Source organism: Pinus tabuliformis, chromosome 6 (genome assembly GCF_031772625.1).
Source record: "Pinus tabuliformis cultivar Carrire ecotype Pingquan chromosome 6, CPIR1, whole genome shotgun sequence".
In the NCBI taxonomy this organism is placed as follows: domain Eukaryota; kingdom Viridiplantae; phylum Streptophyta; class Pinopsida; order Pinales; family Pinaceae; genus Pinus; species Pinus tabuliformis.
In genome coordinates this window covers 852,187,108-852,202,808 of record NC_142292.1, presented here as the reverse complement: position 1 = coordinate 852,202,808, position 15,701 = coordinate 852,187,108, and the positions used below count along the sequence as shown (strand labels likewise).

At 37.5% G+C, this 15,701-nt stretch overlaps 1 protein-coding gene across 1 annotated transcript in view; it reads right to left on the bottom strand.

Annotated features, from left to right (window-relative positions):
* Window positions 1–2,132: 2,132 nt before the first annotated feature.
* Window positions 2,133–15,701, bottom strand: part of LOC149261567 (putative RNA-dependent RNA polymerase 5) — a 545,994-nt gene continuing 532,425 nt past the window's right edge. Inside the window, exons 17-19 of the mRNA XM_089369718.1 lie at window positions 3,241–3,394; window positions 2,963–3,129; window positions 2,133–2,812 (exon numbers count right to left, since the gene is read on the bottom strand). Coding sequence (XP_089225844.1) covers window positions 2,558–2,812; window positions 2,963–3,129; window positions 3,241–3,394 — 576 coding nt within the window. The 3' untranslated portion in view covers window positions 2,133–2,557. The remainder of the gene's footprint in view (window positions 2,813–2,962; window positions 3,130–3,240; window positions 3,395–15,701) is intronic.

The following is a 15,701-nucleotide window of genomic DNA, read 5'->3' as shown; positions in this document are numbered from 1 at the left end:
AATAATACAATTTTACATAAACCCTAAAAAAATACGTTTCCAACATGTTACAAGAAGGAAAATGCTCTACATAGAACCATATATTACATCACAATAAAACACTTCTAGAGTCGATAATGGCAAGATAAACTAGGGAACTTGAAAGATAGGCATTCCTTTCGTCAAGCAATAGCCAAAACCACTGCTAAATTGCTGCAATCATCCTCCAAATGCATGCCTAGGGTGAGCACTCCACATAGCACGTCATAATAAAGTGTAAAGTGTTAAAATCCCTTGAGCACTCATATAAGAAACCTCCTACTATTTCACTACCAATATCAGTTAGACCAATAAACATGCTAGAACAATGTGAAAGGAGGGTCAATGTGTAGGCACTCTCCAAGCAAGTGTGCAATCCCCATGTAGAATAGACCTTCAAAGTGCTAGGATAATCACAACATATAAACCATGTCCAATCACCATGAAGAGGGAGCAAACTCCAGGGCCATCAAAATTATACCAAGAGGGTGACCCATCATTCAAAAGCATGCAAATATGAGAGAAACTACAAAACCGTAGCCAAGTAGCATGATCATCTAACAAGGAGAAGTTAATCACTTGCAGCTGGAAATACCAAGAAAAGCACCATTTGCAATCAAAGTAAGTTATGTACTCCCAATCCTAAAAAATTCCATGAGTACCATGTTACAATTTATATTTTGTGATGGAAATCACAAGGGTTACCCTCATGCTATCCACTTGAACTAATCTGGCTTGTTGGACTAATGTTAAGCCCCTTTGATGATGGAGGGAAACTAACTCTAAGTAACTCTAAGAGGTCAAACACCTTCAATCACATGCATAAAGGTTCTACACCCACCAGGGTCTTATCCTGGGCCATGTTACAGGCAGCACCTCCTCCCAACCACTAACAGACAGCCTGACCAGTGCTAAGAATATCTCTGCTAGGTCTTTTTTTCATCTCATTGCGATTTTATCAGCAATAAGATTAACAAGTCTGTTATAGTTGTATGCTTTTCTATATAAAATATCATTTCAAAAAAACCAAACATCTGCACAAACTGCTGGTTCACAAAATCAGATGTTTGTAATGATTACTGGGCACAATCAGACCCCTGTTACAATTGCTGGACAGAAAATAATTCCATTAAAACATCTTCTAGGCATAAAAACAAACCCCAGAGACACCTGCTAGGCATAAAATCAGACCTTAGACCTGTAAATCGGATTGCTGGCCAAAAATTAGTCCTATAAAACCAATTTCTAACATGCAAAATTGTAAAACAGATTTATATATCAACATAAATAAGACAAAAATCATGGAAAAGGACCTGCAAATCAGATTTCTGGGCATGTGAAAATTTAAAAGTCAAAATGCACATCAGGCCTGCAAATGAGATTGTTTGAAATGAATTATCTTGGTTGGAATTCAAAATTGATCACACAATCACAATTAAGAATTTAACACAACAAAACTTTTGGGTATAAGAAACATAGATCAGACCTGCACATGAAACACTGCAAAATCAAATTGGTGCAGTCAAAAGGCTGCATAATCAAATTGCTACATAGAATATCGGCCCATGAAATACTTCAGACCCACACCATGCAAAATGCAAGAAGCCCTTCTGCTTACAATGTAAGATGACACTCTGCATTTTATGGTAATCTTGAGCATGGAGCTAGTGCTCTTTCCATTAACAATTCTCCGTGAACTTTGGACTAAAAGTGCTCTAGTGCTCTTACCAGATTGGTCTCCTTTGCTTTTCTCTTTTTCTCCTATCATATTAGTATGTGAAGGACTCATTGCTATTTATCTGTCAACTGTTGTGTGCTAAGTCCCTTTGATGATGTAGGCAAACCAACTCCACCTAAAATTATTATCTCTAACAATAGCACTCCACTGGCATAAATAATCCTTCAAGCAGAAAAGGTTAATCTATATCAATAATATTGAAGCAATTCCAATTTTAATGAATAACATCTAGTGGTTTTCCACAAATATTGCTAGCTAATCTTGGCAAACGCTTTGCTTATTTAATGTACCATGTTCTCTGTAACAAGCTTTACAAGAGATTGTTATCTAACAATGTACAGATCCTATATAAGCCCAAAACGTTATCTTTGAGTGTTACACATCATTTATATAGATGCTTGCTCAGTTCCAACATCTTTATTTCTTAATAGAACAAAATATTCACAATTGAGCCTTGGCCACTTACATCACCCACATTTAAGTCTCATGACACTATTTATCTAAAAGAATGAAATGGAATGAGACACAAAGATATGGGGATTGAACGAAAATAATTTACATTAATTTTAAAAATACATTCTTGAGGCACGCTCAAGATAATATTCACTAGGGATCATACCTGCTTTACCATTACAAGTAACAGCTTACAAGGGAGAGTCTTTGCATCAAATGTTCATCGGAGTACGGTTATCTCCCTGTCTTACATGTAAGCCAACACTGATTGTGACAATATTTGGGAATTTCCATCTATGACGTGGTTTCCATCCATTTAAAAGTATTTTTCTCTATCTCCAAGCAAAATCAAGGAAGAATATCATACAATGATGCAGTTGAAATGAGAATAGGTTGGTTTTGATGATTATGGAAATATATCTCGCAAAGAGCCTCTCCTGCAACACGCCAGGCAAAATAACATTTGCATGTATCTTTGGTATCTTTGGTATCTTTGGTCAATGTTGCATATTCATAGACAACTTGATAAATTGCACAAGCTTCTTTATGGATTTGTTGTCTTTCCTTTTTGCTCTCATCTAAGCTGGCTGCTCCATATAGAAGCTGGTAAACAAGCAAAGTTTAGTCAGAAACAGGAATCCAATCATATAAATGAAATATGCAATAACATTAGTAGTAAGCTTCATCCCAAACATCTACAACAAAGTAAAGGAGGATAAAAATTTGTCAATGAGAAAGTTTGAGTTTGTCTACCTGCCTATATTTTAGAATTACACTCTGAGCATCTAAAGCTGAATTTGAAGAATCAGCTCCACTCAATGCTTTGGCCATGTCCAATTTATATTGAACATAATGTTCATGCCAGAGAGTCCTAAGCTCTCCAACATTTGCATCTTGGAAGCATGGAATGGTCCATATTTCTACAAATATAGTAAGAGTATGATTTCCTGTCATTTGGAAAAAATAATAAAGAGAAAAAGTTTAAACTTGTCACAAATAGGTCAACGTTCAAAATGTAGGGACAACATTACCATATGACTCAACCGCATCATATGAACTTGCTTCGTCATATATTTCTCCTAAAACAGAAGCTGACATGTAAAACTTGTCTAGACATATATCTTCAGGATTTTTACACAAGAAATGTGGCTTCTTTTCGGGTTGCAAATATTTGGGAACTTCAACCTGATCAAACAAATAAAGGAATCAAAACAATAGTCTGTCAGGGGCTTTGATACAAGGAATTTTCAATGTACTTGACTGAAATGAAAATCTAGATAATACAAACAATTCATCCAATTGATACAAGAACAGCACTAATGAGAGCAAGGGATCAAACACAACCTCAAATTCCTGCTCGGTAAATTCGATGGTTTTCCCTTTTGTTTTGACACAAGCTGGTAAAACTTCAGGCTAAAAAATGTATACATAATTACAGAGGGGGATAAAATATTGACAGAAACACTAATGTGTACACATTCTTGTGAAGGAAAGGATAAACTAGGATTACTAAATTTTCTCCTAAGGAAAACATTGTAGGGAAACCCAAGGGATGTTGCTCCACATTTGTGGATGACATCCCTAACCCATCAGCTTACACTAGTGTGCCTAACCCAAGGGGATTCCAACCAGGAAAATTGCAAGCATGGAACTAGCCAAATGCCAAGCTACATTTGTGACCAATTGCATTGTACCTATCAGCTGTCAGGACCACTAAATTATATGGAGGTTGTCACAACCAATATAATAATTGATATCAGAACACTTGGCATCCATATTTAATGTAGCTACCACATTCTAGGTAGACATAGGACATCCAAACCTTATTTTCGAAAGTGACAGTATAGCCAAATATGTATGTTTTTATCTTTCACATATAGCAGCAATATAAATAAAATCTTATACTTTGTATTAGTGATAAATGTAAACAAAATATTTCTTATTTTCTCAAGAAGTAACATATAAAATAAAAAGGTGCAAATGAATATGGAGCTACAATGGATGACCACTCTGCAAATATGTCCAGCTCCACAATCAATTTATGATCCTAGACTTGAGCCTCAGAACCGAAGCAGAAGCAGACACAGGAGGGTGCAATAGAATTGAAGAAAGTGTGCAATCGCTACCCTCATCTCAATGCCCGAGAATGAAACTGTACACTAGAGTAAAAATAATGCAAATAAAATGCAGAGATGAAGGGAGAAAGTCAACCGGTTGTCAACCATTTCACATCATGGTGATTGGTACCAAATGCCTGTTCAAATATTCTAAAAAGCATTGAATTACTTTTCACAAGAAATTGTCAGAGATAAAAAAAAACTGTGATTGTTTGAATTGATGCTACATCTACATATGGAGAAAATCTTTCATATTACAGTTTATCAGTGTTGAAAATATCGGTATTGGCAAAATATCGGCGAGGGTCCTGAAAACAACTTTTCGGCAATATCGGCGAAAACAACAGCGAAATATCGGAAAATATCGGCAAACATAAAAAATGCATAATATATTCATGTTTTTCAAATTTTTAAACATATAAAGCAATAACAACATGAAATAAACACATTGGCACATAAATATCAAGAAAGCACTGATATATATGATGTAGTGGATGTACAATAAAAATGATACATCAAAGGCGACACCAAATCCTGTTGATCTGTGATAATTGACCAATCAAGGACTCAAATGTAGAGAACCAATACAAACTAACATCACATATATAAAAGTATTTCATCATCATGAGTTATAAGTAGCAAAACAAATAAAACTAGCAACTAGCTATCTGAGATCAGTGTTCTCTCCCCCTTTTACGGAAAAACATGATGGGTTGTTTGCCAGACCTGCCCCTAGCAGTAGAAGGCCCGGACCCTGCACCTAATGTCAAATAATGATTGCTAGGTATGGAGTTGTGCTCTCCTATATTTATAGCAGATGGTGCTGATGCTCCCACAATCTCCTCATGTTGTTGTAGTTGTTGTTGCTCCTTTGAGTCCTACTCCTCTTGTTGCTCCTGTACTAATGGTTCATCCTCTAACCATGTAGGTGACTCCTCCATGATGACGACCTTAGACTATTGATTTGGAGTAGCATCGGATGTGCTCTAGCCACGAAACTTGGTGGATAGGCTAAGACACATGAGATTTCCAATACCCAGAAAGGGTTTGGGCAGATTCTAAATAGTTTGGAAGATATTAAAATAATTAATATTTTTAATGTAACCCCTAAGTCTAAACATAGGGAAAATAAAATATTAATGTGAATTAATATGAAACTGTATTAGAATGGTCCAAAAGTCATGGATCAAGCCAGATCTAATCTTAGCCGTTGATTAGGGACTTAATCTCGGTCGTTGATCTGTCAACGAAAAAAGTATAAGAGGAGGCTTGAGGGTCACTTGGAGAACACACTGCGAGAGACCAGTCAGTTCAATTTCTGGAGCGGGGTTAGCTGAGAAATTGAACCAGTGGTCTGGTGAGCAGTCAGGAGGTAGCAAGTACGGAACAGAGAGATGGTAGATCAACACAGAGGCGGAAGAGGTAGACACAGGGCCAGAGGGAGCCACGCAGAGGCAACAAAGACTGCACAGAGCCAGCAGGGCCTGCTTCATCCACAAAGAGGCTACAGGAGTGATGCAGAAGGCTAGAGAGGTTGCGCAGAGTCTCAATAGGCTGACGCAGAGGGTTTCAGGCCACGTAGAGGTCATCAGGGCTAACGTTGGGATCAGAAGAAGTGCTGGAGAATTTGTCTATCTGTGGATAAGCCAGTTTGGCACCTTATTGTACTAGAAAATTGTTGAATAGTAAAAGCCTCCCTTGCTACACCGGTTTTCTCACATTGGGTTTTTCCGGGGACATTAGTCCAAAACATCTGTGTCAATGTGTTGATTCTTGAGCATATGTTTGTTTTTGTATTACGGTGTGATATCTGCAGCAGTATTTATTTTAATGTTTATTGAAGTGATTTCATGAATAACTTATGGTGGAATAAGTAGGAAAAGTAAACCAGTTGCTGCAGTGATAGGATTTTCACATAGAATCCACCCTCCACTGAGACAATGCATCAATATTGTCTAACGAAATGGCATCTAAATCCATTGGTTTTTCTATTTGCTTCACTCGAAGTTAGAGATTGTAATCCGCAAACACTAAATCATTGAGGAGTGAGAACTTCAGCTTGTAGGAGTGTCAAAAAAAAATAATGGGTCTTGACACTTCATGGTCATTAATTTAAATTACAGTAATGTAATCACTCAATTGAAGGTTGAAGCTCAAAGTTATACTGGTTGCGCTTCTTTGAGTGTATTTTCCCAAAGGCACTCCAACTGCGGTCGCACCCTAAAGAGCTACAGGTTTGACTCAGGATTCTTATGGTCAATTTCTGCAAATTTGGTGCCCTTGCACCTAACTTTGCCACCAAATATCTACAACAAAAATAAAGAAAAAAATTTAAAAACTTAAAACATAATTAAACATTCAAATAAAACATAATTGATTCTTGAATTTAAAAAATCTAGAATTATAAATCACTAAATTCTAAATTGAAAATTCTAATGAGTCATGACTTGTCACTTGCGTGGCATGAAGAGGGCCATTTCCTAAATAGCATCATCAAAGCCAAATAGACCAACATAATCCCGGTAAAACTATATCTCGCGATTGATTTTGCTATGAAGCTCGAGATCAGGTGCAATCCTATGAATACAGGAATGTAGCCCTTCCATCAGTGCACCATCAAAATTGAAGCTACATTTGTATGAAAATGCAAGGTTGAGGAAGAGTGTTGTGGTATGAATGGGTTGATGAAGAATCCTTGTCCACCAACCATCAATCGCAACCCATAACATCATCTACCTTTTAAGCCCAATAGAAGCCTCGTCTACATAATAAGCATGAATGGTCTCCTTGGCCCTATCCATGGCGTCATACAAATAAGCCATTGCATGCTTCTCCCCATGTACCAATCTCATAACCTTTACTATAGGTTCACTAATTGAGCATACTTCTACTCCTTGCCAAAACATGTCAGTGTAGACCATTTTTGCAATGGCTCTCCCATCCTATCTCCTACTATATCTACAATCACACCACTAATCAAAAACAAACATTTGCTTCAACTCAAATTGGCATCGAAGAAAAGACTAAAGAGTAATACAGTTGGTGGTAAAACATGTGATTGCAGCCTGCAGGACACCGCAACTCCCTGTTTCTAGTGTATCTCCTCATAAGGCTAAGAACAAAAGCATGGTTATATATAACTTGGGGATGTTCCTAGCCATATCAATCACCTCCTTGATGAAGGAGAGTTTCCCCATATCCTCAAGCAACAAATCGATACAATGTGTTGCACATGGAGTCCAGAACAATGTGTGGTGCCTCTCCATAAGCATCCTGCTGGTAGACACATAATTAGCTGCATTATCTATTATGACTTGCACCACATTTTGCACACCAGTCTCCTGGACAAACACATTTAACAACTCACATATCAATGTTGCATCTTTTATGTGTTGATGCATCCACTGATTTAATAAACATGGCACCTTTAGGACAATGTACTGATAAATTTAGAAGGGTCCTACCCTTCCCATCTGTCCAACCATCAGACATCATTGTGCATCTAGACACCTCCCATGTCTGCTTCAACTTCGCCAATCTAGAGTTGATGTCCTGCTTTTTTGTTTGATGGATTGGCTCCCGCAACTCCTCATATGTAGCACTTTTGTACCATGGACCCACAATAGCAATAGCATCACACATTGGCTGCCAAAATGGACTAGTTTTGGTGATGTTGAGAGGTGAGTCACTACAGAAAAGACACCTCCCTATGACTCTATTTGCTTCTTGCTTCTTTTTTTAGCAACTGATTTTATGGAAGGTTGTGCTCCATGTCTAGTTCGTGGAACCAAAAAGGATGACCTCCCACTCTCAGTAACATCAACAAGTGACACTGTGGAGCCCCTCCCACTAACCTCAACCTCAAACTCGAAAGAAGATATCCCGAGAGATCTACCTGCATGTTCAACCTTGTTTCTTTTTGCCTCTTCTTTCTTTCTGTCTTTTTCATCAATTGCTTTAGGAGCTTTTTATATAAGCTCCACACTAGAAACTGTACAAAGCCCAACATCATGCCTAAGGAGTCTCGCCAGATGGTATTTTAATCATGTAATCCCTCCTGTCATCTTGTCCCCACATAATTTGCATGTTATATATGCCCAATTTGTCCCATCATCAAGTTCTCCATACTCCCTGTTATCACACAGAATGTCTAGGCAATGCCACAATGCTCAGATCGGGGGCTGTCACCCTGATCCCCAATCTCTCTGTTTAAGCTGTCTCTCTACAGCAGGCTAAGGGGGGTAGACCCTATGGAAAACTGAAATGAAGAAAAACTAGTTGGGAACCAGCCAGTTTGGGAGACACAGTGAAGTGATCAAGTACTTGATTAAGATTTAGCAAGACTTAAAGGATTTGATTAGATTTTAAACGATTGAAACCAGTGCCTTATGGAGTCAATGATCTTGCTAGGGAAATTAAGACCAAGTAATCGATTAGCAACTGCTGCTTAGATGAATGAGTATTTTATATGAAATGCAGATCCTAAAACTAATGTGAGATACAAGAATCTTAGTTAATTTTAGTTAAATGCCTATTTAAATGTGAACCCTTCAATCCTTTCTGTGTTGAGCCTGATTTCGTAGTAATTGGCAGAGAGAAGATCAGGAAAAGCACACTACGGTGTGATTAACGATACCTCTCCTAAAATTCTAACATACCCAATGCCTTCGGCGCTGCACAGAATTGTGGCTCTGACGACTGCAAGGTCACCGTTTTAAGTACTATTAATACAAGCTTCTCAAGAAAAGACAGACGGAGATCTATCTGTCTATCGACCAAGCTTATGCTTGGAAGTAAATTTTATCTATGAAAAGTTAACTTATATGCTATGTTGCCAGGAAACGTGGGTTTGGGGACGGGAACGGGGACGGGGACGGCATTTTTGGAAACAGGGTGCGTGGGTTCGTTGGGTAATATAATAATATTAAATTTTAATAATTATATTTTATAATTAATAATATATATGAAATTTGAATTTGTATATTTTTTCAACTTTAAACAAGAAAACTTTAATGATGATTATTTAAACATGCACATCATTGAACATTCAACATTGACATTGAAATTTCAAAATTTATCACCAAAAAACTGTTCATTGTTTACATATTAACATGAATCATGATATGGGACAGATTTTGTCACACACAGCTGACTGAGATACACTAGCCAAGTTTCCTACAAACTTAGGAGTACGCTCAAAAATCCTAAAGTATTCTAAGTTTTCAAAGACTCAACAATTTAAACTTTATTTTATTGGGCTGCCTTGTGTGTTTTGTGGGACAGCAGTGAAATATATGCTGCTAGTAGCCATAATTTATACTTTAATGTAGCCACAAGCCTTAAAGAAAACCACAGAATTTATATGTTAATGTAATGATTCAATTTTTCAAAAATTAAAATATATATACTATGAAATGTTTTACTTTTTCCTAAACAAATTCTGAACCATTTAATTGGATTTTGTTGATCCATGGTGAAATTACATTGCAAGGACAAGCAACACCATTGATAGAGAGTAGATAATGAACTGGCTTGAATGTTGTGTAGATGATTAAGTTGAAATACTATCTCACTGAACGGTTTATATTGTAAAGAATAGCACAGAGCTATATTCAGTGTATGAATGCATTTATGTAATGCCATTCATTAATGCAAAAAATAATGAAGATTTTTTGCGCTTTATTAATCTAATTGCAATTATTTCAGGTTAAAAGAACTGAAACATATACTTCTCATATTATAGTATATAGTATAAAAAATTAAAAATTTAACAAGTCTGGGCTGAGTAGAGGTAAGTTTGTGGCATTGTCATCTCTGTTTAGGACTTCGGTTGGGTACAGGAGTCTGCATAGGGAAGCCGAGGTCTGTTCCTTAGTGAACAGTGAGCTGTTTTATGTAAACAGTGGCATGAATCAAGCCCTACAGCTCAGCGTTTGACAACAACAAGGAGGAGGGACTATGCCGCAGCTGTAGGAAGCAAATTGAGTGTATAAAAGTGGACTGACAGTTGTGGCTCATGTTGCAGACAGTCCGAAACAGCAAGAAATTGTGACATTCATTCCGGCAAGCCTTTAAAAGAACCAAAGAACCCAACCCGAAGAACCCAAGAATCCAAGAACCCATTAAAGGAAAAGAACCCAAATTTTTTTTTTGAAGAACCCAGTTCTTCATGGAAGAACCCGGTTCTTCTGGGTTCTTCTAGGAAGAACCCGTACCCGAATCCGGTACTTGGGTGCGGGAACCCAGGACGGGTTCGAGAACCCCACCCCCGGGTGCAGGAACCCGTGCAACATAGCTTATATGCAAATGCACCGGAAGATGAAATGAATTTAGACTCGAGAATGGGAAAACATTTATGCTGCAAAAGCCCTCAATTACCCAAATGAAATGCTTGCCTTTTTTTAGATGAAGACTTAAAAAATAAACTCTTGAAGATACTATAGTTAAAACACCAGCTTATTTCAAATCTTCTCGATACAATTTAGCTCAAAGATAACAAAAACAACTTTGCAATTCAATATCAATGTCAACAAATGCTCAAAAAAATACTCAGTTTATGAAACAAAGGATATGCATTTTATCACAATTCCATGACAAAATACTTAATTTTCAGAAATTAATTTTTAGGACAGCAGTAGGAAAAACTTTATGATAGTAGCAATATGACAATGAAAACAGTAAGCTATCAATGATATCTTTATGCCAGAAATTTACCGAAATTTTTCCAAACTTGCCCACATGAATTATCAAAAATTTTCAGCCTATTGTGATGTGATTTCTGGAATTATATCAGATCTGATATATACTTATTACAACGAGCAATTAAAACATGAAATAAGCCTAATGATGAATGTCCAACTCAAAAAATTATTTCCTTAATGTATTAGACAACTTAGGAACTGATTTTAGACTAACCCACATGAAATTTTTCCACTGTTGTATTTCAGACTTCAAAAACATAATTATTCAGAGATAACAGTGACCCAAAATGTAGATCTAGGTTAAATTCTTGATACACATCAAACATAAATGACTTATTAATGTATTTAGCAATTTTTTAGTTAATTTCAAACCATTTAGATGTGTTTTTCACCACTATTAGAAAGGTATATGACTGTTGTAGCAAATAGTGAGGAAAAAGATGGTTTAGAGATCAAACCCTTAGGCACTAGGCCTTGAAGATCACTTGCCCAAATTGCCAAAAAAATTTCAATATCTGAAACACAAATTTTTACCAAATTTTCTGCAAAACCTGTTAGGATATTCCGACACATAGGAAATAGTTAAGTACAACTTGGTCTAGTATAGAGTTAGGTAAAGTGTGTTTCTTTACTATGTACATTTTGTAACTTACAATCCGACGGTCACGATATGTAGTGATCCGACGGTTCATTCTCTCATCGGTATTATCGACACTTGATCCGTGGCTTAACACCCGATCGGTCCATGATCTCTATTTAAAGAGCATGGAGGGTCATTTGTAGGTTAACCGTTCATGAGAGAAGCTTATGTAAATTTTCATTCTTTTATTAATAAATTGCCTGAAGTGGTCGCGTTGGCTCAGGCCGTGGACTGTTTCCCTCTTTGAGGGTTTTAACCACGTCAAAAGTACTGGTGTATTGATCTGCGATCTGTTTGTGAGAGGTGTCCTTTGGTGTTCTGTCTGAGGAACTTACCCTGTAAATTCCTACATGGTATCAGAGCTATTTGAGGGCCGCGTCCGTTGGTGATCCAAATCTGAAGCCGGTAGAACTGCATCCGACTACCGTTTCCTAGATCTACTGTTTCTGACTGCTTTCGGGCCGAGAGGACTGCTCTGTTGTATTGGGAGCATCTGTTCCAGTGAGGAACCCCTTTCGTTTCACGCGAAAAGGTTTCCGGTAGCCCTAGTTGCGTCATTTTTAAGATCTGGAGGTATACAGTGTTTATTTGCAGTTTACAGTTATTTTCTCTCTGTTTATTTCGGTTCTCGGTTTATTTAGCTTTTTTTATTACCGGATCTATACCTTTCATTTCCGCGTATGCTCTTTGCCCTGCGACTCTGTGCGATCTGGGCAAATTAGAAACAGAAAGGAAAGATTTTTCTCATCCGTATGCTCTTTTCCGCTGCACCTTAGTGTGATCTCGGAAAATCAGAAACATTGAGGAAAATATTTAGTTTCTGGCTAAAGCTAACTTCGAGCCGCAAGGTTTGTTTTTGAAAATATTTAGTTTCCAGCTAAAGCTAACTTTGAGCCGTAAGGTTCGTTTTTTTTGTATGTCCGTGTTGGGTTTTGTGTTTTTTGTTTTGTAGGGAAAAAGAGCTTTCTCAAAGCAAGCACGCAACCCAAAGCATCAACTCCCCCCCCTCTCTCTCAAACTTTTTGTATAGCTCACTTGGTGCAAAGCTAATTTATGAGAGTAGAGGTCTTGGGTTCAAGTCTCCATTTTGTGGGGGCGGATTTTTCATTTCCGCACATTCCCGCACTTCATCGGCGACTTCATCAAATTTTCTTCAAAAAGCCATAACTTCTTCATCCGAAAGCCGTTTTCAGAACCGTTTTTTTGAAACAGCCTAATTTTTCGAGATTTTTCCATTGAAACACTTAGTTTTAGCATCTATAGCTTCAGTTTTTTTTTTAAATGGAAAGTCCATGCCAAGTTATTCTTGACAGCACCAACTACTTCCAATGGTGGTCCTACATTGTTGATTTACTTAGAAGTAAAGGTCTTTACAGAATAGCCACAGGCCAAGAGACCAAACCGAAAGATGAAGACAAGGCAGCTAAATGGAAAAATAGGCAAGACCAAGCACGTGGGTTGATAGGGATGTCTATTTCTCCAGATCTTAGATTCCATATTGCAGAACTTGATACTCCTGATGAAGCAATGAAACAGATTACTAAAGTCTTTGGTATTAAAAATGAACTTAAAGCCCATCAACTTGAAAATGAATTGCATACATTGGACCCCAATAATTTTTCTTGCATTGAAGATTTTTTGTCCAAGTTCAAGACCCTTAGACTTCTCTTGGAAGGTGTTAAGGTTAAAAAAGAAGATAGTAGCCTTATCTACTCCATTCTTACTAAGTTGGAACCAGCCTATTCTGTGTTTGTTTCCACCTTCCATTCTACAAGAGAAGCCTTCATTTCTCAAGGACAAGCCTACAAGTCCCCTTCCTTTGATTCCTTTTGTGATTCTTTAATAAGAGAACAAGAAAAACTCTTACACCTTGGTCTTCTTCATCTTGGAAACTCTTCTAAGAAAGCGTTAGCCGCCCAGCAGCAACCAAATTCAAAGAATCCTAAGAAGTCGTATCCTAAAAGGAATGGTCCTAAACCAAACAAGGGTCCTAAGCAATTTCCGCTTCAAAATGAAAAATCATTTCAACAAAATGATAAGACAAATAAAAACAAATGGAAGAAGACTGATAGACATTGCAACTTTTGTAATCGAGATGGCCAATTAGAATCCAAATGCTTTAAGAAGATAGAAGCCTTGGAAGCATCAATGAAGAAGCATAACATCCATTTGGAGCAATCTTCAACTTCAACTTCATCTTCAGGAATGGCACTTTTTGCATGTGGTTGTCAAGCATCTCGGTCTGGCTATGCACTAAATGTATCTTCTTCTTCTCATTCTCATGAGTGGCTCATTGATTCTGGAGCTTCTTATCACATGGCCAAAAACAAAGCCATGTTTTCTTCCTTAAATGATTGTAACACTAAAAATATATATGTTGGTGATGATAGATCTCTTAGTGTTGTAGGGACTGGAACTGTTCATCTAGACAATGGTCAGTTTAATGATGTATTATGTGTTCCAACCTTATCCTGCAACCTTCTACCTGTATATCAGATAACCCATTCAGGTGAAGGTAAAATCGTTGAATTTTCACCTCACGATGTTGTAATTAAGGACCTAAGAGATCCTCGACAGATTTTAACTACTGGCATTGCTGATGATTCTACAAGGTTGTATAAGTTTCACAACTTTGGGTCATCAAATCTTCCCTCAGTATTTGTTGCTCATAATGATGAAGTGAGCAAACTTTGGCATGAGCGATTTGGTCACTTAAACTATCGCTCTCTTCAGAATCTATGTAAAGAAAATATGGTGACAGGTCTTCCAATGGTATCTTGCAGAGATGGTGTTTGTTCCGGATGTGTACTCGGAAAACATCATCGGGACAGTTTTGAAAAACATGCCTCTTGGCACGCCTCAGCTCCTTTACAGCTTGTGCATAGTGATTTATGTGGTCCACTTCCAGTTGCTTCATTCTCTGGCTACAAGTATTTCTTAACTTTCATTGATGATTTCTCTAGACGCACTTGGGATACTTCTTAAAACTCAAGAGTGAAGTATTTAACATGTTCTTGGCCTTTAAGGCCTTTGTTGAAAAACAATCTGGACATCAAATTCTTAAGCTAAGATCTGATAATGGCGAAGAATATGTTAAAAACACATTCACCAACTTTTGCACTAAGAATGGAATTCAAATGCAACATACTGTTCCATATACTCCACAACAAAATGGTGTAGCTGAAAGGAAGAATCGCACCTTAAAGGAAATGGCTAATTGTATGCTTCAATCTAAAGGACTTAGTCTTAATTATTGGGCAGAAGCAATTAACTGTGCAAATTACATAATAAATCGCACTCCTACTAAGGTTTTAAAGAATATCACTCCAGAAGAAGCATGGAGCTCAATCAAACCAGATGTAAGTCACTTTCGTGTTTTTGGAAGTGAAGCATGGGCCCATATTTCATATGAGAAACATAAAGCTTTAGAACCTAAGAGTGAAAAATGTATTTTTGTTGGATATTCTGAAGATGTCAAAGGATATAGACTTATTCCACTTAAGTCCAAAAATGTTATCATTAGAAGAGATGTAAAGTTTGCTGAAAATATATCGGCCTGCGAGCCTAGTTCGGCGGATGTGCCACCTCTCCCTATCTCTTCTACTTTTGAAAATATTTCTTCTTCAGATGATGAAAGCGAGGATGAAAATCCTCCCCCACCTTCTCAGGATCCTCCTTCAGCTCCTCAGCTTCCAAAATGGGTCCGTGCTACTCGGGATGCAGCAGGTGATCTTGCCAGTGATCCTACAGATCAACGACGTACACGTTCTCAATTCGAGAGAGCCTCTTCTTTACTGGCTCAAGCTTCAGTGAATTATGATCCTGACACCTTTGCAGAAGCTTCAGGCCATCCAGATTGGGAAGCAGCTATGAATGAAGAATATCATTCATTATTGGCAAATGATACATGGGATCTTGTTCCTCTACCAAAGGGACGAAAACTTGTTAGATGCAAATGGATTTACAAAACCAAGTATGGACCAGATGGGAAAGTTGATAAACATAAAGCTCGTCTTGTTGCTAAGGGTTTTTCA